Source organism: Lissotriton helveticus, chromosome 1_1 (genome assembly GCF_964261635.1).
Source record: "Lissotriton helveticus chromosome 1_1, aLisHel1.1, whole genome shotgun sequence".
NCBI lineage: Eukaryota > Metazoa > Chordata > Amphibia > Caudata > Salamandridae > Lissotriton > Lissotriton helveticus.
In genome coordinates, this window is record NC_136057.1 from 1,319,859,810 (window position 1) to 1,319,883,969 (window position 24,160).

A 24,160-nucleotide genomic window follows, 5' to 3' on the forward strand; every position below is an offset into this window, starting at 1 on the left:
GGAGGAGAATGGAGGAGAGAGGCGGGTTCAAAGCCCCTAACTCCAAAACATTAATTCTTCGGGACTCCGCCCCCTCACTGCTTCGCAGTGAGAGCTACGTCCCTCGACCTAAAAACAGAGGAGGGGGCCAATATAATTGACGGGGAAAACAGATAAAGGAACAAGAAAGAAGAACAGCCAGGGAATTCAAAGCTGCACTGCCTGATAACGTCACCACAGTAAATTAGAAAAGAGATGTTACCCACCTCAATGGTCAGCTGCCCATTGACCATAAATTAGAATGTAATCATTCAAAAGATTTTTGAGAGGAAACTCAAATATTGTTAATGACGAACACGTTCATCAAATGATTTATTGCATAAAATTAATATTTGTAGTTCTTCACTAGTCCAATTCAATCTTGAGCTTTATTTTTTACTTTTCAAAAGGAGCACAGGCAACGTGTTTCACCTAACAAAGCTTCATCAGGGCTGCAAATATTAAAAACAACACATATATATATATTTATAAATAGTTTAACTTGACACATATTACAAGACATACAGCAACATTATCAAGTAAAAAAAAATGAAACAATACGCCACAACACAACTTAACCCAAGTTCTTAAACATCAACAAACACAATTCTATTGCAGGACCGGAGGCTCCGGATTATGCTTTACTTTCTTTGCTTTATTCCAATAGCAGCCATTTTAAAACTTAAAACTCAAACCACATTTTCCAAACAGCCTCGGGAAAGTGGTTAACAAAAAAAGAAAGGAAGGACAACATATCCCTCAGTCCAAGCGATCAACAGTGGGGCCGCAGTATGTCCCTCTTAAAATCCCTTGCTCATCCTCTTTTTAGCTGCTACGTAGCCATGAGATTAGTGTTTCCTTTTTCTCTTTTTGCTTTCAGTCAACTATTTGTTAAATAATTTGTCTAGCAGTCACAGGACCGCGTTTTTCTGCCTCCTGCCACTGCTACTCACTACTTATGTCTTATTGTGGTTAATTCTGGTAATAGTTATTATTGCGCGCTGTTGAAGTTTCCCCTCACGCTGGGCTGTTCCAGGCTTTCAGGGTATCTGCGACAGAGCACTGTCTGTTTGCGATCACGTTCCGGTGCTGCTTGCGGGTCGGGGTTCACGAGTTGTGTCTCTCATCTGGTTTGTAGTTTGTTGCACATGTGTCGTTTCCCCGCGGCCCGCAGGTCCACTTGTTGTCCTTCGCGGGACCGTCTAACGGCAGCGGTGAGGCGCAGTCTTCACCGCCGGCTGCTAGGGGTCGGCGTCTCTATTGCAACGGCGAATGGAATTTGAACTCCGTGGGAGGTCTTTTGCATTCTGCCCGCCGTTGCCTGAAACCTCGCCATCCCTGGAGACTTACGCCCTCAAGAGAGGGTCTGTAGAGCACTGCTCACCGGCCAGCGTTTGATGCTCAGAACTCGTTTCTGAGTAGGTGTGTGTGTGGTCCAGTATTGACGCCCGCTGGGTGTATGAAACATCGTTTCGTTGGGTAGTTTGAGTTTCTCTCAGCAGGCTGAATCCGGGCCTGCAGGGACACAGGCCCAGGGTTTATACATAAAAGCCTTTTTTTTCTTGAACCTGAGCAGGGTGGTGTCCCAGAGGTTTTAGCCTGGTGCCTCTTGTTCTTAGTGGGGCTGTGCCCGGTTTGACTTGCTGGTCCCTAGCGCTATAATCAGCTGTTCATATGACTGTGGGGGTGTCACTGGTGCCAGAGCTTTCTAGTCCAGTGCAGAAGAGTCGTTGTGCTCGTTACCATGTCTGAGCAGGTGACATGCAGTGGGATGAGCACCCCCTAGCCCAGCTACCATGGGATGATGAATTTTACGACGGTGTTGATGCGTCCATCTACAGGGCGGCAGAAGAGGTCATGGCTCCCATGGAGGAGCGTTTGTCTCAAAAACTGGAACAGTTCTGCACAAAGTGGGCCCCGCCAGTGCCTAATGTCCCCAACAAGCCTCAGGATGAGCAAGAGGGTGAGCCAGTGCCAGCTAAATGTCCCAAAGTGGACGGGGTAGATCATGACGCGTTCGCGTATTTATGGGAAGCCTTTTTAACCCAGAACTCACAGCAGGCAGCCCTTTCAGCCCCTATACCTACTAGTCCACCCAGTCCATTCCAGGATTTGGAGATGACACCCGGGCAGAAACCGATGATGAACCCGGGCCATTAAGACCATGGTGGCCGGCAGCACCGTAAGGCATCACGGAGCCTCAAAGGTCGACTAGCGGATCCGATGTCCTGGACCCTGAGTTGTTGATGGACCCCCGGTCCTCTGAGTGGACCCCTTCGGCAAAGGTCGTCGGTTACGTAGCAGGTAGGATCCATATTCGCCTGGACAAGGAAGCCTGTAACCGTCTTCGCTCTGAATGCCCGTGCCCCTCCCTGGACGGGAAGTTTGCGCAGACCCCAGAGTTAGCTCCTAGGATGGCAACATTTCTTGCGAAATTTATCAAGGACCCAAAGAAGGGTATAGATCGTTACTAGAGGGCATGCCAGGATAAACTGCTGGATGCTCTGGGTCCCCTCACCATGATTCTAGACATGGCAGAGGATGCCAAGAGTTCGGGGGCACTGATTTCTCCACATGCACTCTCAGGTTGGGCACAAAGTGCTGTGGTGTTCCTAGGGAACGCTAATTGTGCGCTATCCACTGCACGCAGATGGTCTTTCTTGATCAAGGGAAGTGGGGGGATTTGGCCGACTCCGAGGCGGGGGCGGTGGCCCAGGGAGGTTTATTCAGAGAACCATTTATCAAGGAACTGGGCAAGTTCATGAACACATTCACGTCTCTTGATAAAGCCCAGACTTTGATTAAAAAGGTTTTTTCCTCCCGGGTTTTACATGGGGCCATTCGAGGAAGGGGCCGGTCGACCAGCCAGGCCCCCCAGAACTCCAGGGGGCAAGGCTCCAGGCAAGGGCAATACTAATCCCAGTCCAGATACAACAATTTCTACCCTTCCCGGGGGAGACGTTCCAGAGGTCGTGGTTTCCGAGGAGGGGACAACTCCTCTCACACCGGTAAGTGTTTTGTCCGACCCTCTAGTATGAGTGGGCGGCCGGTAGGCCGGGTTTCTGAATGTGTGGAAGACAGTGGCGTCAGATGCTTGGGTGTTGCAAATGGTCCAAGGTTTTCAGATCGAATTTTGCGGCGATCCCAAGCAGACATTTCCGCCCAGCCCCATTCGGTTTTCTCAGCAGGAAGAAGAGTTAATAGACGCGGAAGTGTCTGTGCTCTTAAATAAAGGGGCTATCTGTCGCACCGTCTTGCATCCTCAGGGTTTTCTCAGCAACATGTTCTCGGTGGGCAAGACGACGGAGGGCAGCGTCCGGTCCTAAACCTCCGCGATTTCAACGAACGGCTGGTATACCGCCATTTCAAGATGGAGGGTATTCACCTCTTAAGGGACATACTGTGACAGATTGGATGGTCCGGTTGGATTTAAAGGATTTCTACTTGGCCATCCCTATTTTTCCACCTCACAGGAGGTTTCTGCAGTTTCTTTGGCGCCGTTAGATGTATCAGTTTACCACACTTCCTTTCGGGCTCTCCTCCGCCCCTTGGTGCTCAAACCTGTTGTGGAGTACCCGCAGGCGCGAGGAACCGGGATAATTGTGTACATAGATGACATGCTACTGTTGGCTCAGGACCCACTTATGCTTCGCAATCAGTTCCAGCAAGCGGTCACTCTCTTGTAGAGCTTAGGGTTTGGAATGAATACCAAGAAATCCTTGTTAGCTCCAGCTCAGAAGGTCTCCTTTTTAGGGTTTGTGATCGATTCGACAAAAGCAAATCTCAGTCTTCCGTCGCGGAAGCTGGCGAGGATCCGTCACAAGCTACGGTGTACCTTGACAAAGTGAATGTTTCCCCTTCGACAAATCGCCCGAATAGTGAGGTTGCTTTCAGCCTCCACCCAGGCACTATTTCCAGGCCCCTTACATTATACGGCCTTGCAAAGTCTCAAGGTGAATCACCTGCGAAAAGGGCTCCCTTATTCCCATCCAGTTTCCCTGTCAGAGGAGGCACCAGAAGAGATTTGTCGTTGGCTCTCTCACATGGAAGCCTGGAATGGGAGAGCAATTCTCGGCTTCGCCCCAGACCGGGTTATCGAGTCAGACGCCAGCAGGTCAGGTTGGGGCACCAGGTGTGGAGATTTTTCCACAGGGGGTTCATGGTCTCCGCAGGAGCAAACGCTGCACATCAATTGTCTTGAACTCTTGGTGGCAGGCTCCTTCACTGTGCGTTGCTGGACCAAGGAACGGATCCAGTCCTGTACAACAACCACCTTGGGGCACTCGCTCCAAAGTGCTTTCAGATCTGGCGATGAACCTTTGGCAGTTTTACCTCACCTGCCAAATTTCACTGACTGCAGAGTATCTTCCAGGTCAGTAGAATCTGGTGGCGGATTGGCACTCGCCCCACTTCAGAGATTCCAGTCTGTGGCAATTACATCCAGATGTCTTTTCTCGGGTGCAGGACCTTTGAGGTCCTTTTTCTGTAGATCTCTTTGCCTCCAGACTGGATTATCAACTTCCTCGTTTTTCAGCAGAGGGCAGATCCCTTGGCACTGGCCACGGATGCCTTCCTGCAAAGTTGGACGCAGTAACATCCCTATGTGTTCCCGCCCTTCGCGATGATAATCCGAGTGTCAGCTCACATCAGGCGGCAGCAAGGGAGTGTGGCTCTCATCACTCCCATGTGGAGTTCACAAGTCCATTTTCTGGAACTTTCTTGGGATTTTCCATTCCTACTCCCCTGCTTTCCAGAGCTTCTTCTGAGTCCGGACCACCTCCCTCATCAGATGGTGCTCAACGGATCCCTGCACCTCATGGCGTGGAGGATTACAGGGACAGATGGTCGCTCACAGGCCTTTCGGAATTTGCTGAGAGCCTCTTGCCAAGGTCTGGTCGGATAGTACCATAAAGTGGTATCGATCTGTCTGGCGACCATGGTGTAGTTGGTGTGTGCGTTAGCGTTGTGATCCTGTGGGCACAGACATAGTACACATTCTGAATTTCTTGGCAAGTTTGGCCCAGCAAGGTTTAGCCTACCATCCGTGAACACCTTTCATTCTGCGATTTCAGCGGGTCATGCCCCGATTCAGGGCAAACCGGTGGGGGAACATCCCTTTGTTTGCAGGCTCCTGGGAGGTCTCCGCTTCTCGCTTCCCCGGAACCTCGGTACTCGGAGTTGTGGGATGTGAATAGAGTGCTTAATTTATTTTTGTCCTGGCAGGCTAATGAGTACCTGTCAAGAAAGGAACTTTCAGCAAAACAAGCAATGCTCCTTTGTCTGATATCATGCAGAAGGGTTTCTGATGTGCGAGCCCTAGACATTACAGGTAGGGTTTTTTCTCTTTCGGGGGTGTCTTTTACCATCAAGCGTAGGACTAAGAGCCATACTTGAGTCATCGAGTACCCAGCATTTCCCGACTCTCCTAAGCTTTGAGTGGTGCATTGCTTGAAAGCTTATGAGGACATGTCTTTGGAGCTCAGACCTCCAGGGGAGAGACAACTTTTGATTGCTCTCCGGAAACCACACAAGGCGAGTTCATCCCCGACGATAGCATGTTGGGTGCGTTGGGTCAGGCAAGAGGCAGGCACTAGCCTCCGCCAGTTTGGTGCTCATTCGACACGAGGAGCAATGGCCTCCAAAGCGTTCACACTCGGAGCGAGGCTAGAAGACATCATGAATGCAGCAGATTGGTCCTCAGACTCCACCTTTAAAAGGTTTTATTTCAAACCTATTATTGATATGGCACATTTGGAGGTAAATAAGCTTTGAACTAGCATAATCCAAAGTCTCTGGTCCTGACATAGAATGAAACTTTCCTTGCTATCGTAACAGAAAGTTTCAATACTATTAAGGACTCAGAGGCGAGTATTATAACACCCATGGATCTCTACGGGAGTAAGTATATACCTTTCTGGTTGATATCTACTGCTTGAGCTTGCTGTTTTTTGTATTGTTCTATGACTCTGCTAAAGTTTAGGGTGCTTGGTTTATTCGGTACAGCATGTTCTATTTTTTTTACAGTCTAATAATATCAATACCCTTGCTTGCAAGTTTTGCCTTGATATAGGTTTCTAGTCCTGATTTTGTCTTTTGGTTCCAGGAGCAGATGCAGAGAAACAGGACAGCTAGAGGCAATCTAATGGCGTAACTTGCGCAAAGAAAGATGATGAGCAAGGGATCAAAGAAGAAGTATACTTCAGACCCAGTGTTGTGATTTGTCACATGGACTGAGGGATATGTTGTCCCTTCTTTCTTTTTTTGTTAACCACTTTCCCTTGGGTGTTTGGGAAATGTGTTTTGAGTTCTAAGTTTTAAAATGGCTGCTATTGGAATAAAGCAAAGAAAGTGAAGCATAATCCTCGCCTCCGAGTCCTTAATAGAATTGAAACTTTCTGTTACGATCGCTAGGAAATGTTTCATTCAGCTTGATTCAACTAGCAAATTTTTGCAAACGGCTTGTATTAACAGGAGGAGTTTTACAAACAGCTTTTACATGCTAAATATCCAAGCATATGTATCTTGAACCATAATGACAATCTAATATCTACGCATGTTATAGTAGCAAAACCTAAAACAAAAATCCAAGTATGCTGAATGTATCAGACTCAAAAGTTGAAAAACATGATTCTGAAGTTAGAGAGTATACAAGTGCCCAGTATTCTTAGACAGAGGTTAGTTAATTACACAAAATCACCAAAAAATCACCACAAAGAAAGAAGAGCTTGAAAGAAGGAGACAAAGAAAATACATGTAACAAGTTGAAAAATGAGAGACAACCATAAGTTGAAGTTTCATGCCAGGACTGCTGCACCTGAGAGCCTAAAAGAAGATAGTAAGAGGGAATGGTGACGTCTTACAAAAAAAGATCTGTTGAACAAGTACAGTAGAAAGTATGTTTCTTTACAAAAGATGGTCGGCAGTGTAGCCATCTATAAGGAACCACGAATAGCAAGAGACAGGATCATTCATATTATCCTAAAGTCTGAGATATAACAATTTACCCTATAATGAGTCATAGAGCCACAAGAGTCGGGCTTACGTACCAATCATCATTGTAAAAAATGGGTCCAGACTCTGTCCTCCGTAGGTCCAACAACATGTGTCCTTGATCAATTATTAGCAAGTCTAGCGACATTTCCGTTAGATAAGACACACTACACTTCTAGTGTGTCCGATAGTTCTATATCAAACAAAAGGTAAGGGGTCAACAAATCATTTACAACATCTTACATATTTTCAAGTCCAGTGGAATATATCTATTATACCCTAATAGCCTGTGTGTGCCAATGACACCAGTAAATAGTAAGGCTATTAGATCTCATACTGTTTCCATTTTTTGATTAATAAGCAACTATTGTCTGATGACAACCACCACCCTAGCCATTCTTTTTTTTATACAGGATTAGAGTAATACCTCATAAGAATAAGCGTCTTCAAGTTTCTCATAATTATGCGTACTAAAGAAATCCTAAGTATTGGATACCCTATCATCCTGGTAGGACTATTTTTTAATCCAAGAAGAAAGGAATGTCTCTATTTCAAGACCTTTAGACAATGTTGAAAGACTACTGTAAAAGGTTTCTGGAACCTCCAAGAGATCAGCTTACTGCTCCACCTCCGTCTCCCAGAAGCCCAAGGTGCATACCTCCACCTGTAACAACCAGGATGATACCAGCATTGAACATCGCAGCGCCTCCTAGGGATGATCCATTGTCATCAGAGGCGGGCAACATTTCTGAGATTCAACCAACCCACAACAAATAGGATGGTTACTTGATTACCACTCCATCACCTCCTTCATCACAGCCTGTGGACTCACCTCCATAGGATATTGGGGGATTTCAAACTTTGATGTAGAGGGCTGCAATAAGGTTTCACCTGCCAATATCAGTCAAGCAGTCTGACTGCTTTCACTATGATTTTAAAGTGCTGCTAAAGAAATAGGTGCAAGACATCCCCATCAGAGATTACATAAGGAAGAGGGCACAAAAATCACGAGAACCTAGCTATGGTAGCAATGGTGATATAGATTGATGAAGAACAGCCACCTTCAACTCAACATGGACAAAACTGAGGTACTCCTCATCGGCCCACCCCCGATGCCTGAACCGACACCTGGTGGCTTCCCACCCTCGGAGACCCCCCACCCCCACGGACCACGCATGCAAACTCAGAATCATCATGGACTCCGAACTCAAAATGGACCGACTGATCAACGCCATCACCCCCTCCTGCTACCACACCCTCCGCCTCCTCCGAAAGACCTTCAAGTGGATCCCCCCGAACAGTGAAAAACTGTCTAGCACGCCATCATCAGAAGCAGACTGGACTACGGCACTGCACTCTACGCCGGCATCAACAAGAACCTCGCCCGCAAACTCCAGAACGTCTAGAACTCAGCTGCGAGACTAGTCCTCCACCTTCCAAGCCACAGCACACATCAGCCAACACCTACGCACCCTACACTGGCTCTCGTCGAGAAGAGAATCATCTTGAAGCTTCTCACTCATGCTCACAAGACCCTCCACAACACCGGATCCGGTACCCTAAACCACTATCTTGCGTGCCACGCTCCCCAGCACTTTCTCCGCTTGGCTCAGCTCTCCCTCTCTACTGTACCTTGGATCGAGAAAAGCAGAACAGGTGGGCACTCCTTCTCTCTCCTTGCAGCCAAGGCATGGAACTCTCTACCTGTCCACCTCCGACAGACTGCATCCCTTCCTGAGTTTCTAAAGGACCACAAGACCTGGCTCTTCGATGGAACTCAGTGTTCCTCCAGGATCTGCAGAAACCGCCCCTCTCTCAGCACCTTGAGACCCGTTCCTGGTAAGTAGCATGCACTCTATAGACCCATGATTGATTGATTGATTGACCATGTCTGCCATCACAATTTGTACGGCCAACTCTCTGGCCATATTGGGTCGATACAACAGACAGATGTGGTCTGACATTAACGCCCTCATAGACCTGGTGCCAGAAGACAGAATATCAGAGGCGAAGATGATCCTGCAGGAAGGGTAACACACGTCATCACAGATCATTGACTGTGCAATGGACATATCCTCAACTGGATTGCTGCAGCTAGCGGGAGCTGCAGTTTAAAGTCGACAAGGTTGGCTCAAGACAACACTTTTCCTGCCAGAGGTGCAGTCAAACATTCTTGATATGTCCTATGACAGAGAAATCCTTTTCAGGCCACCAAGACAGACACTGACACTGCTAAATCTCTGGCCACCTTGCAGTTTCAGAAAGTGCCCTTTTGTGGAGCACGTGGAAGAGGTTTCCCATCATACAGAGGAGGATATCAGCATTTTCTGCGGGACCAGCCCTTCCAACAATATAGGTCCTCCAACAGCAGCCATATCGCCAACCATCCGCAGCAGCAGACAATAAACAGGGGCCTAGAAGGAAACAGACCCCACCAGGGTTGAGACACTAGCCGCAAACAGTGGCCTCACACAGATGCCAGTTACCTCCAACACTTCAGAAACTCTGGGTGCAAAGATTTTTAACTACCTTCGGCAATGGCGACAAATAACATCAGACAGGTGGGTATTGGACCTTGTCACCTATGGACATACACTGGAATTTATCAAGAGGCCCCTAACCACTCCACCAAAGGGAGGCCATCCATCTCATCTTCACTTACTCTGAAAAGAAGCCCTAACCGTGCCAGCTAAAGGAGCAAGAGAAAAAGTTCCCCGTCCCAAGAAGGAAATGGGTTTCTATTCACCTTTTTTCCTAATAAAAAAGAAAACAGGGGAATGGCGACCCATTCTGGATCTCTGAAAATTAAACAAGTATCTACGGAAGCAGTCCTTTCATGTGGTCACTCTTTCAGACATCCTGTATTTCCCAAACCACAGAGACCACATGACAACTCTGGATTTACAGGACACATAGTTCCACATTACCATATACTGATAACATCGCAAATCCCTATGTTTCATTGTAGCCAGCACTCCCTACCAATTCAAAGTCCTCCCATTTGGTCTCAAGCCAGCTCCCTGCATTTTTACAAAATGCCTAACCCCTGTGGCAGCATCAGTCAGGAAAGACAGTCATCAGGTATTCCTCTACCTCAACAAATGGTTGATAAAAGAAACCAACAACTTGTCAAGCGTCGAAGTTCACAGAAGCTTGCCTAACAGTGTTCCACAAATTTGGTCTCACTGGAAATTATCAAAAATCGACAACTATCCCCTTCAAAACGATGATATTCCTGGGTACAGCCTAACATACCATCCAAGATAAGGCCTTTCTACCCCAGGACAGACTGCGAAAGCTCAAGGAACTAGCTCTGTAACTGTTGAGAAAAAAGTCAGTTTCAGTGCGTCTGTTCAAATCGCTCCTGGGCAATCAATCTGGTCCTTCTTGCATGCCTAAAGATGAGACCGTTACAGGAAGAGCTACAAAAACAATGTATTTAAACAGAAGGATTGGTCCAGTACCTAACAAAGATCATACCAGGTGTGATGGAAGCACTAAGATAGTGGTCGCAAACCACCCAACTATAAGAGGCTTACCTCAAATACCCGACTGTGTAACAGCAATGGACGCCTCCTTATAGAGCTGGGGCGATCATCTGCAAGACCTGCAAATCTGAGGAAAGTGGTTTGGAATCCAGAAGAGCATGCATATCAATCGCCTGAAGGGCAAAGCCATCTGGCTCAGTCTCCAAGCTTTCTTGTCAAGGATAGCAGGGTCTTCAGTGTTAGTTTGCACAGACAATACCACCAGCATGCACTACATGAACAAATAAGGGGGCACAAGATCATTGCCACTTTCCAAGGAAGCTCAGGAAATTTGGAACTGGCCAACAACACGAAGGATAACTCTTTAGGCCGAACATGTTTTCAGGAAAAGCAATCTCCTAGCAGACATCCTAAGCAGAACCAGGAATAGCTGACACAAATGGGAGCTGAACAGAATCCTCTCTCTGTGGCAAACCAGCACTAGATCCCATTGCAACAAAAGAGAACCACAAATGCCAGTTCTATGCAAGTTGGAATCCACAGCTAGGGTTTTGGGGAATGCCTTTTCAATCAGATTGTCCGGGATCTATGCCTACATTTTCCCCCTGATACCTCTAATACCAAAGGTTCTCAGCAAGATGAAATTGGAGGGGTGTTGAATCATCCTCACAGTTCCCAGGTGGCCCAGACAACATTGGTTCACAGAGCTTCTCCTACTATTGGAATCCCAGCACATTCACCTGCAACTATCTCAAACACTCTTGAGGATTAGCACGTGCCACGTGCCTTCAACCAGACCTGACTTCTCTCCACTTATGCGCATGGCTCCTGAATTCCATGAATTTGAACATCTGAATATCACTGAGGACTGCTGGGACATTCTCTCAAAGGCAAGGGTGGATGCCCCGATAAAAAAATATAGGGTGAAATGGAAAAGTTTCTGCCTATGGTGCCAGAAATCAAGCTCACATTCTCTACAATCACGTGAACAGTACCCTATCTCCTTTCGCTTGCTCAATTAGGATTGTTGCATCCATCCATTATGGTGCATTTTGCAGTGATATCAAGATACAGACGTTCCCCAAATTCTCTCTCTTTGTGCTCTAGCAGAAACATCAAACAATTTATGAAAGGATTGTTTAGTCTTTCGTCCAGCACGGGCTCCTTGCCTCGACTGGCACCTGAAGATAGTTCTATCTCAATTTGTGAAGAGTCAATTTGAACCCATACACAGAGCAGACCTCATGTTTCTCTCATGGAAGATTGAACTGCTGATAGCGCTGACTTCGACCAGGAGGGTAAACAAGATACATGCTTTTACAGCTCAAGAACCTTTCTTGCGCTTCACGGACAATTCTGTAATTCTCAGAACCAATCTAAAATTTATCCCCAAGGGCCCTTCAGATTTTGAACTCAATGGACCTATAATACTGCAAATATTCTTCCTAAATCCGACATCACCAGCAGAGAGGTCTCTGCATACACTAAATATCAAGAGATGTCTAAAATTCTACTTACATTGCACTAAACAAGTCAGGAGAACTGACCAACTGTTGGTCTCATATGGATACACTTGTAAGGGTGCCCCAGTCAAGAAAGCCATCACATTGCAGCCACAATCGAGTACTGCCACTCAAAGGCTGGCAACCCACTAAATGCTAAAACCAGGGCGCACTCAACTAAGGCATCTACCATCTCAACTGCTTTGGTTGTGGGAGTGCCTCTGGAGAAAATATGCTGTGCTGCAACTTGGAAGATTGTGCATACATTCACGCAACATTATTGCCTGAAATCGGTGGAGCACAGTGATGCAACTGTTGGACAGCGGTGCTACGCCACTTATTTCAGTAAGATGTGCCTCTTTTAGTTACATGTGTTTGCCTATGTATTTATACAAATTATAGTATATGAAATGTTTATTTACTTGCATATGGATATTTTTCTGTCTTAATTTTTGTATCCACCATCTGCTATTTGTGCTAATGCTATGAGAAGTATAGTAATACAATAACAGCTTGCCATTCTGATTCAAGCATGCAAATCTATGAAAGGTCCAATACTGGAGAAGAAAATTAGTTACTTAACTGTAACTATGGTTTTCCAGTATTGGTATCTTTCATAGATTCACATGCGATCCACCCTTCTCCCCTGGGAGGGTCCCCTTATAGCTCAGAATTATTATTATTCCCTCTTGTGCTTGAAAATCTTAGGGACCAGCCTCTCTTGGGAATATTCCAGAGGGTGCTATTGCCTGACTGCCTGGAGTTTTGTTCCTTTTTTAAATGTACATACATAGGAGATTTAAGTGATAGTCATAACCATTATAGCCTTTGACAATGACACACACTGTTTTATTATGGTACAGTGGGACTCCCACTTAGACCATGGGGAAGGCTTCAAGCATGTAAATCTGGGAAAAATACCAATTCTTGAGATCTACATTTACATGTAAGTAACTCATTTTCTTCTTTGTCATCTGTTTCAGTAAGGCGAGGCTATCTCTCCATCTCCCACTAACTCTTTCTGTTGTGTGCAGAGATATACAGTACTTTCTGGTATTCTAATTTTACCATATGAATCTTTGAATGATCCAATTTTGCGGTTACCTGTAAGTACAGTCCTCAAGTGCTGATATCTTTCATATATTAACATGCAGTCCTTAATCCTCTCTAGTCAGTGGCATATCGATCTTTCGTACCCTTTCACATTTGTGCACATAACCAGAGGAATGGGGGCATTTGGGAGCATGGAGTTGAATGCAATCTCACCTCATTAGTTGAGATTTGGGTCTTTCAAATGAGGCGATTGTGCTACTGACGTGACTGGTTAAAATGTTGTGGTACGTTAGAATCATATGATGCTGTTACTGTGGGTCTAAGATTTCTGCAATGGAGAATCATTTTAGCATGTAAATCTATAAAATATGCCAGCATTGAGATTGTAATGACAAGTAATTGACTTGTTTAATCTTGAGATATGTAACATCAGGTAAACCATGGCTTCTTAAAGAGGCAAGTGTAAAGAAACGTTTTTTGCATTCAAGTTGGCTAGTAAAACTTTATTTATATAATGTGGTTTTATCATGTATTGGAAACAATTAGCAGAACTAAATAAAATTGTTTTTTCTTGTAGATCTCATATGAAAAGCTTTATTGTGTGGCAGTACCTCCTTGGCTATCAATACCGGAGAACACCTGGAACATTACTCATTTGGAACACATAAAAAATACCATAGGTTCTAGAGGGTTCAAAACTAGTTTGGATATACAATATTTTGCCCTCATCAACACATGGTGCACTGATAATTATATTAGACCATTTACTAAATTTTTTCCTTATCTCATTCTGATAAACTCATTAGTTATACTCGCTAGCAGTAATTTCTGGTTCAAATTTCCAGGAACAAGTTCAAAAATTGAACATTTTCTTTCAGTGCTGGGAAAGTGCCTGAATTCCCCCTGGACTGCTAAAGCCCTATCTGCAACGATGTATGAGGATATCCCACAGTCTACAATAAGGCTTGCCATGTCAAAGAACCCCAAAGCAGGAATGCCTTCCATCTATGCAATGGAAAATGAAGGTAAAGGGAGCCCTACTGGCGGATTACAAGGGTCCAGCTCTGCTGACAAATTACAAATGGCCCTGAGGACGTCTCCAGTTGACTCAAAAGTTCAGAGCAAGCCTGAAAAAATCCTTGACAAGAAGGAAGGAGAACAAGCCAAAGCGTTGTTTGAGCACGTGAAAAAATTCCGAATTCACACAGAGGAAAGAGATATTCTATATCAAATGTACAAGAGACAGACTTTTCTAAGAGTCTTTGAATCCATCGTGTTTATCGTTTACATCTGCGTGTTTGTTCCTCAAATGAAGCATGTGTCCCACTGCATTGACGAATTCAATATGACAGGGTTTGTAAACCATTTCTGTGTCTATGGAATGGCGCGCATGAATAATTTGATGTCCACAGTTTATTTGTTCTTACTTGCCGTTTACACCTGCCTTTGTTTTGTCAACTTCTACTGGATATTTCACAGCAATCTAAAAGAATACTCCTTTGAAAAGATCCGCAAAGAATCGGGCATTGACGATATTCCTGATGTAATCAACGACTTTGCCTTCCTACTTCATCTCATTGACCAATATGATAGACTGTATTCCCGAGAATTTGCAGTGTTTCTGTCTGATGTGAGTGAGACCAAGTTGCTCCAGATGAACTTAAACAATTATTGGACAATTGATAAACTGAAACAATCATTGTCTATCGATGCACAGGGAAAAACAGAACTGCATCTTTATATGATGCCTGGTATCCCAAGCCAGGTGTATGAATTAGATGAAATTGAAGTCTTAAAGCTAGAGTCAGTTGACATGACAATCCCCTCAAGTATTTCTAAACTGAAAGACCTAAACGAATTATGGTTAAACAACTGTAATATAAAGTTGAACAATCAAGCACTTGCTTTTCTAAAGAAAAATCTGTTAGTTTTAAAGATAAGTTTCTCATCCCCTCAGGAAATGCCTTCTTGGCTGTATCACATGGGCAAGCTTCAGTGGCTGTATCTGCATGGAAAACTTCAAGGAGAACGAGGTAGCATCAACTTGCATTCATTTCGTGAATTGAAGCAGTTGCAGTTCCTATATCTTAAGCTCTCAATGGGGTCAATCCCCTCCCCTATACTGGAATTGGCAGCCACAGTCAACACTTTATTAATTCATAATGAGGGTCATAAGCTTTTTTCTCTTGCCAGCCTTAAGGCGCTCAAAAAACTTAATTACCTGGGGCTTATTCAGTGTAAGCTGGATAAAATTCCAAACTTTATTTTTAGTTTACCCGACCTAGAAGGAATCGATTTGGAAGACAACAGTCTCAAATCCCTCGAGGAGCTGGTCAGTTTGCAGCACTTCAAAAAGGTGACTTCTCTTAAATTTTCGAGGAACAGAATTACCAGCATTCCTCATCACATTGGACAGATAAGCAACATTGAGAGCCTTTATTTAAACAACAATTTGATCACTATCCTAAATACGGCAGTTTGTAATCTAAAAAAGCTAAGTAACCTGGATATTTCCTTTAATAGCATTCAGCAACTCCCTCGCGAGATAGGTCAGCTCCAGGAATTGAAATATTTGGTTGCATCTAATAATAATATTGCAATGCTACCAGATGAATTGTTCACATGCATTAACCTTGAAAAACTTATAGTGTCTCACAATAAACTTACCAGATTATCGCATCTAGTGGGTAATCTGACACAGCTGAGGTATCTGGAACTGACTGGTAATCTAATTGAGACTTTGCCGCAGGAATTAGAAAAATGTGTCCATCTCACCAAGGCAGGACTCCAGGTTGAAAAGGATATCTATGCTACTTTGCCTATTTATGTAAGAAAACAACTACAAGCTGGATCAGGGTATGCTTTTACGTAATTAACACACAAATACACAAAGACAAATTAAATGCAGTTGTTTGTATGCATGAATAGGTTACTTACCTTCTACAACAATTTTTCTAGTAGATACTGTATCTAACTGCAGAGTCATCAACTTAGAATATACCCAGGCACCTGACTGGATCTGGAAGATTTTTCAACATAGCCTGCAAGTTAGTAGTAGGTGTTGTACGCTTCCATGTCGATTTAGCTATGCCCTAGAAGTGACGACTGGAGCAACATATCGGCACTGCCCCAGTGCGCCGCCAGTTTCTTTCTCACCCAATCCATATACTTGGATGCGGAGGCCAAAAATGAATTGTTTGTGTCAGTGAGTAGATTTCTAAGCTGGGACCTTTCTAGATGAGTAAGATTCTATTCCACAGAACAGGAAGGAAGGAGGCCGGTGAGGAGTCTGCGGTTAGCCTGAACATTCACCAGAAAGAGCATTATCAAAGGTAAATAACTTTTATCCAGTATTATGGGTGTCTTTCATAGATTCACATGCCTGAATCATTCCCCGCCGTCGAGATGGGAGTCCCCGGCACATAAATAAGTAATGTCCTGTAGACATATAGAGAATAGTAGGCCAAAAGGCCTCACCTTAGTAACATATCTAGGTCCTTTTGTATAAAGGACCAAACTCTAGAAAAGAGCCAATCAGCTGTCACCTCCCTCTAGAACCTTCCTGGCTGGAGCCACAGTCCCTCAGATTTTCTACCGCACGTTGTGCTAAGGGAGTCTCCCCCTGAGTTCTGCTCAGGTTTGTTTATTCACAGTTTCTTCTTCAGCATTTGGAATATTTTTCAAAAAGTGAAAGCTATACACTGTGGCTGACACGCCTAAGAAAGGTCTCTTTAGAGCCTGTGGCTCTTGTGGGAAGAAAAGACTTCACATCGATGACCAACATAAGGACTGCTTGTACTGCTTATATCCTGATCATTCAGCTAAGGACTGCAAGGTATGTCGAACATTTTCTACCAAAACTCTCAAAGACCGAGAAGGACGCTTTTTAATCTGGCTCCAAAGGCTTAAAGATAGAGATAATTTGGATTCCTCTGAGGGAAGTGAAGGCTCTTCAGTCTCCTCAAAAACATCTCTGAAAAGGCCAAGGGTGACTTCCCCTAGCCCTCTGGACGCTCCTCAAAAGAAGACACCAAGAAAGTCTTCAGAGGCCTTGACAAAGACAGCTTCTGAGAAAGAGGTTCACACCTTCAAGAAGCCTGCGCCGTCGACGACGGCGATATCGTCGACGACATCTTCAGCGTCCAAGAAAGCAGTATCTCCTGCTTATGTTTCTACGTCGACGATGACAGTCTCGACGACGACGGCATCGTCGTCATTATCTTCATCGACGACAACGACCCCATCGTCGACGGCGGGTAAGGCTTTATCGTCTACGATAGTTATTAAGAGATCATCGTCGGCGCCCAAGATCCCGCCGACGATTGCCTCGCCGACGACGAGATCATCACCATTGACATCGACACCGTCGACGAAGGCACCGTCGACGAAGGTACCGTCGACGGAAACATCTATGCCATCGACGACGACACTGTCGACGGCAGCATCTATACCGTCGACGACGACCCTGTCGAAAACAGTTTCACAGGCTATGACAACTGTCAGCACTACTCTGTCGAGGATCACACCGTCGACTGGCCCATTGACGCTGAGTGATTCTGGATTTCAAACAGCTTCTGTGCGTCTAAAGATCACGAAAAGGACGCTGACACCGAAGTTAACTTCTCCCCGCCGTGTGCAACTTTTACCAGCATGTCTCCTTCAAGATGAGGATTCTGATGACTGGGATATGTTCCAGATGGCAACTAGCCCCTCAGAGCTGAATGTCAAATGCCAGAGCTCAGATGAGGAGGAAGCTCAGGAAGAGGTAGTTCATCTACCGCCTACACCTATGGTCTGTCTTCCAGCATCCCTAGTTACGCATCTGCGTTACCTCATCCAGGATTACAAGCAGAGGTTCCCAGAATCTCCAGCTCCTCCAACTTCAACAGCAGCTCCATCTCCAAGACCGCGACCACCGCCCTTATCTATTCAGAAAGAAACGGTGCATTTGCCAAGTCCTCAGTCTTCTGATGAAGAAGAAGAAGAGGAACAACAAGAGGAAGGTGAATTGCAGGACGATCAATCTGTCCATGCGGAGTGGGAGGATTACGTTATACCTTCCCCCGCATCTCCAGTGCCCGCAACCTCAGATTCTCCGCCGTTTGACATCGGTGGTTTCCATAATGTGGTAGAAAGGGCCGCTAAACGCTTCCAAATTACAATGGATTCACAGGAGCAGGACTGCTTCCTGTACGATTTCAAGGAACCTCTCAAGAAATCAACAAGGTTAATTCCTATTATTGAGTATGTTTGGACACAGGGAGTTCAAATTATGCAAAATCCCGCCTCTGTTTCGCCAGTGGTCCCTCGTTTGGACAAGAAATACAAAGCTCCAAATACGGCACCGGCCTGTCTGACAGGTCATCCTAAACCTGACTCGGTGGTGACGCAGGCGGTGCAGTAGAATTCCAGGAATCCCTCATCGCCTTTATCGGCTCCGCCGGATAAAGAGGGAAGGAAATTGGACAACATCGGAAAACGATTTTCCACAATGTCGGCAATGACTGTCAAAGCTGCAAATGCCCTAGCGCTTCTTGGGCCTTACAATAGACAATTGTGGGCGGATATAGCCCCATATCTGTCTGAATTGCCTGATGCATCCAAAGAGGAGGTGAAGGCAATTCTTCTGGAGGGTCAAACATCAGCATCAGAAATTATAGACTGTGCAATGGATGTCGCTATGACAGGATTCCGACAACTAGCTGGAGCAGCGGTGTTGAGGCGCCAAGGATGGCTGAAAGCGACCTCATTCTGTCCTGAGGTGCAATCAAAGGTTCTTGATATGCCATTTGATGGCCAACTTCTATTTGGCTCCAAAATTGACGAGGCATTACAAAATATTAAAAAGGACACTGACACTGCAAGGGCCCTGGGCACACTCCAATATAAAAATCAGTCCTTTCGAGGAAACAGAGGAAGGGGTCAATCTTCCTACAAAGGAGGTTTCCAATACAGGTCCTCTTACTCTTCCAACCAGAGTAGATCACAGTACCAGCAACGCCAGCAACAACAAGGCCAACAATCCTCGTATGGAAAGTCGTCCTTTCGGGGTAAAGGACAAAGGAGAAATGGCGGACGAAGACAATGACTTGTTTATTCAGCCAGTCCGGACCTCATCTCACTTATTAAAAATTGGAGGAAAACTTACCCACTTTCTACAAAATTGAAGGATGATTACTACGGACCGTTGGGTCCTTCAAGTAATACAACTTGGCCATTCCATGGAATTCGTAGACACTCCTCCACAAACCCCACCTCGCCCAATGCATCACAAGAACATACAGCTGCTTCTACGAGAAATCTCAGTCATGCTCCAGAAGGGAGCAATAGAGAAGGTGCCACCATCACAGAGGGGAAAAGGGTTTTATTCCCGATTCTTTCTAATCCAGAAAAAAGAAAAAAAATGGAGGCCGATCCCAGACCTCAGGGCCCTCAACAAATTCCTGAAGAAGCTGTCGTTTCGCATGGTAACGATACAAGAAGTCTTACATCTTTTGGAGGAGGGAGATTTCATGGCGTCACTGGACTTACAGGACGCTTACTTCCATATACCAATTCACAAAAATCACAAAAAGTACTTGAGATTTGCAGTAGCGGGCAGGCATTTCCAGTTCCGCGTCCTGCCCTTTGGACTCAAGTCTGCTCCCCGCATCTTCACAAAATGTCTTTCCCCAGTGGCGGCATACCTCAGACAGCACCGTCATCAAGTCTTCCCATATCTGGACGACTGGATAATCAAGGCACCATCCTTCGAAGACACGTCCAGGTCTTCCAACGCCTGTATGAGTCTCTTCAAACACCTGGGTTTCACGCTCAACCAGGAGAAATCGAATCTGCAACCTTCTCAAACAATCAACTTTTTAGGTGCAACACTGGAACCCTGGATACACGCTCTGCAAGAGCGTTCCAATCGCAAGAGAGGAGAACCAAACTCCTAGCACTAGCCTCTGGAGTGGCCTCAAAGAAAGTGTTGACGGTCCGCCTCTTCAAGTCCCTTTTGGGGATGATGTCATCGTGCATCCTTTTAATCCCTCGTTGCCGTCTGCGGATGCGCCCTCTGCAAGAGGCACTTTCCAGGCAGTGGGTCCAATGTACGGGGTCATTCGACGACCGCATAAAGGTGACTTTTCGGGAAGGGCGTGGCTTAGCGCGCAATGGTGAAGGACGTGCCTGGGTAGAGCTCCTGCCTGAGCTCCCCTACCCCGGGTAATTTCTCCGAATAAAACTGTCCTAATTGGCCTACAACTGCTGGCGGACCTGCCCGCAACCCTTGCCCACACACAGGCTGAATTCTAGCTGGATCGACTGCAGAGCTCCGCATCGGAGCCGACGACGCTGCGACAGCCGGCCTGGCTGCGACGAGGCTGGGGTCGCGATCACGCGAGGCCGCGGCCTCCTGAGGACTCCTAGGCCCCACGCCGCGGCCTACCGAAAACGGCCCGACGCCTGGCGGAAGCGGACAGCGACAGATGCGCTGACCCCCAAAGCACCACAACCATTGCTCCCATACGCCGAGCTCTGGAGAGACTTAGAGGGGGTGTCGATGGGCCAGAAGCGGCCGGATTCTAGCGCAGACCAGGCCTAGCGGAAACGGACCTGAGAAGACGCGGAGGTGGGGAAGCGACCACTCGGCGACCGGAGACAACAGTCGTGCTGGAACGCCGGAGCGGCGCCGCGGGGTGAGCGCAGCCTCCTTCCTTCTCCCCCTCCCACGCCGCACGCTGCCTCCGACCGGCGCCGCCATCCGAGGACCCTGGTGCCCACGGGACCTCGCGGAGACACGGTGAGCTCTCGGGCCGGGGATCCCTCCTCCCCACCCCCCCAGGTCACAGCGCACCAAGTGCCGCAGCGAGTCACGACCACCCACAGCAGCCATCTGCGCCTTCAAGCACCTGCCGCAGCGCTGCCCGGGGAGACGCCCTGACAGCGAACACAGCCCTGGTGGGACCTGAGGCACAGATAGGAGCGGCTGGGGCCGTTCTGCCGCTGCACCGGGTTAACGTCCTGACCAGCGGCAATTTACGACCCACTCTGCCGCAAGCCCAAGACACTTACCTACCGCACACATTGCGGGACCGCCACGGAGGACCCGGAGGTGCGGGTGAGAACTCGAGGCCCGGCGGAACGCGTCCATTATATGCTTGGGCGACGCCACTCTCCCACTACCGAGCGCGGCGGAAGCTACAGCAGATAACGCCTGATCACAGGCCACATAAGAGTGGCACAAAGGAGCGGCCGAACACTTGAGCGGGGAGCTCCCCCCCCCCACGGAGCCGCACGACAAACGAAGACAGTGCCAACGGATTGGCGCCGGGGATACCACACTGTTGGTCTGATTTACCTGACGCACCACGGACGCGACCCACAGACTCGCCTGCTCCCCTGCGCGCATACAAACGAATGCAGGATTCGCTCCTGGCGCTGCCTGCTCACACCGCCTGCCCCATGTCTGGTGGGGTGATGACACGCACCGGAACGGGGGGTGCGTCGGCGAAGGGGAAGACGACGAAGGTACCATCCAAGATGGACGCTGACCACGTGGCGTCGAAGCTGGACTCCGTCCTAGCAGCCATGGAAAGAATGGAGGAATCCCTTCAACAGACGCGCACCTCCTTGGAAACCAGGATAGACAGCGTGGCAATCGACCTAACCCATCTCAGGGCCGACCATAAAAAATTGCAGGGACGCACCACCACGCTCGAAGGCGCGATGGCAACACTGGAACCGAAGGTGACGCAGTCGGACAAACACATACAGGATCTCCTTAACAGGGTGGAATTCCTGGAGGACCGCGCGGAGGATGCAGAAGGGCGGGCAAGGAGGAACAATATCCGCTTGGTGGGCATTCCGGAGAAATGGGAGGGGATGGACCCCACGCAAAGAGTAGAAGACTGGCTACGTGAACTGCTGCCGGAGGATGCGCTGTCGCCTCACTTTGTGGTGGAACGTGCCCACCGTGTGCCCACGAAACCCCTAACCGCTGGCTCGAACCCCAGACCTATAATCCTTCAAGTCCTAAATTACAGAGATCGCGACGCGATCTTGCGGGAAGCCAGGAAGCTAGGCGAGATCCGGATTGATAACACCACAGTAATGTTCTTTCCGGACTATACCGTGCAAGTCCAAAGGCAAAGACACTCCTTTCTGGAAGTGAAAAGAAGACTGCGACAAGCTGGACTCAAATACTCGCTGCTCTTCCCTGCCAAGCTACGGGTGGTGGCAAAAGATAGGACGCACTTCTTCACGAACTCTGACGAAGTTGAGGCCTGGCTGGATGAGAACATGCCCGATGTACCTAGGAGAGCGCAAGGGACTGCTACCGCAGAACGCACACGAGGGTCACGGAGGCGCCGCCGACGCAGGGCTCCCACACCTCCCAGAGCACGGGAATCGCCAGCTCGCTCTCCAACCGCAAACGAGATGCTACAGGAACAACAAGACGCCCTCCACAAAGTAGTGGCGATCAGTAGCTCTCCGGCTCCGTCCCCTGCCCCGGACACTAGCCCGGCGCCTCTCCCGAGTGATGATGAAGCAATTTATGGCTTACAGGACTCCCAGCACACCGACGATCTCCCAGACGTCACACCACAAACTGGCGACCTGTTTGGCTGAACGGCCCACACAGACTCCTGCTCCCGTGCGCCGGAGACGACATATCCGCGCAAGGGCCTAGCGGGCCCCCCCTCACGAGAAGAGACCTAAGCAGCTGCGCCTTGCTGGGCCCTGTTCGCCTTGGGACACTGGACTCCGACCAGGTATGGTGATTACTATATACTTATGACCCAGCCGCCCACTGCTAAGACCTGGCCACCTAATTGGCAACTTTACACATGCCAACCGGCGACACCCAGACTATCTGAAGCGGGGGAGCTCCCCCCTGAGAGACCTACCCCTACAGCTAGATGCTTGAGAGAGCCGCTGGCGCTGCGCTGAGCGGCAGGACCTGGGCAACCGCCAGACAGCAACGGCCTTTTGACACTACCCGGGAGGGACGCTGCACTCCCTATGGACTATAATGTCATTTTTATTGTTACAATTTAAGCCACACGGTACCCCTTAGAACTGTATAGTTTACGAGCTCATACGAGCGTTTGGACGGCGACATGTTATGTAGCCGACCTTTTGGCATTTCAGGTTATGTTGCCATGTTGAGGCCATATGTTTCCCTCCCTTTCCCTACACTTCTACACCACCGGAGATCGCCACACTCTGTACTGAGACCTTGGGACACTTTTGTACTGGGGAGAAGGCCCTGGGCCAAGTGGGAAGCACTGCCTCAGTGTCTGACGAGCAGGGGGGGCTGGAGGAGCTTATACCCACGGAAGCCATGACTGAGACACGAATATGCACATGGAACATTAGGGGGATGCACACACCAGCTAGGCGTTACCAAATTTATTCATACTTGAAGCTACACAAGATAGGCATAGCACTACTTCAGGAAACGCATTTGAATAAAGCGGAAGTCCGGGCGCTACACCGCAAATGGCGAGGACAGCTCTATGCCGCAAACTACTCCTCATACGCCCGCGGCGCACTGATATGGGTCCGCCCCGGGACCCCCTGGACGGTTACAGACACTATGATAGATCAGGAGGGTAGGTTTGTTGCACTACAAGGCAGACTTGATGGGCACCAGATAGTGCTGGTATCACTGTACGCTCCAAACACTGACCAGGGAGGCTTCCTGACGCGCCTCTCTACGAAGATGGCAACCTGGCATGCGGCCCCCTGGCTACTGGGTGGAGATTACAACTGTACACTGGATACGACATTAGATCGCTCCTCCCCACCCCCTATCGGCGCTCCGACGCGTGGCGCCACGAAGGCGCTGCTGGAGTGGGTCGAGCAGTGGGACCTCCACGACGTCTGGAGATCACACAACCCTGGGACACGGGTCTACTCCTATTACTCAGGCGCCCACGGCTTACATGTCCGCCTAGACCGGTTCATGGCATCCACTGACCTCTTGCCCCTTGTGACTGACGCATTATACATGGGCCGCACACACTCGGACCACAACCCACACTTTTTGACCATGGCTTGGGACCAACAACGCCCCCCCATACCCACCTGGCGACTACAACCAACGTTGCTTCTTGACGCGGC

General features: G+C 47.8%; 1 protein-coding gene across 1 annotated transcript in view; it reads left to right on the forward strand.

Moving 5' to 3' along the window:
* The window catches only part of LOC144763964 (uncharacterized), a 725,263-nt gene that overhangs the window by 567,444 nt on the left and 133,659 nt on the right, over positions 1 to 24,160 (forward strand). Inside the window, exon 8 of the mRNA XM_078650044.1 lies at positions 13,629 to 15,907. Within this exon, the coding sequence (XP_078506170.1) occupies positions 13,629 to 15,907 (2,279 nt within the window). The remainder of the gene's footprint in view (positions 1 to 13,628; positions 15,908 to 24,160) is intronic.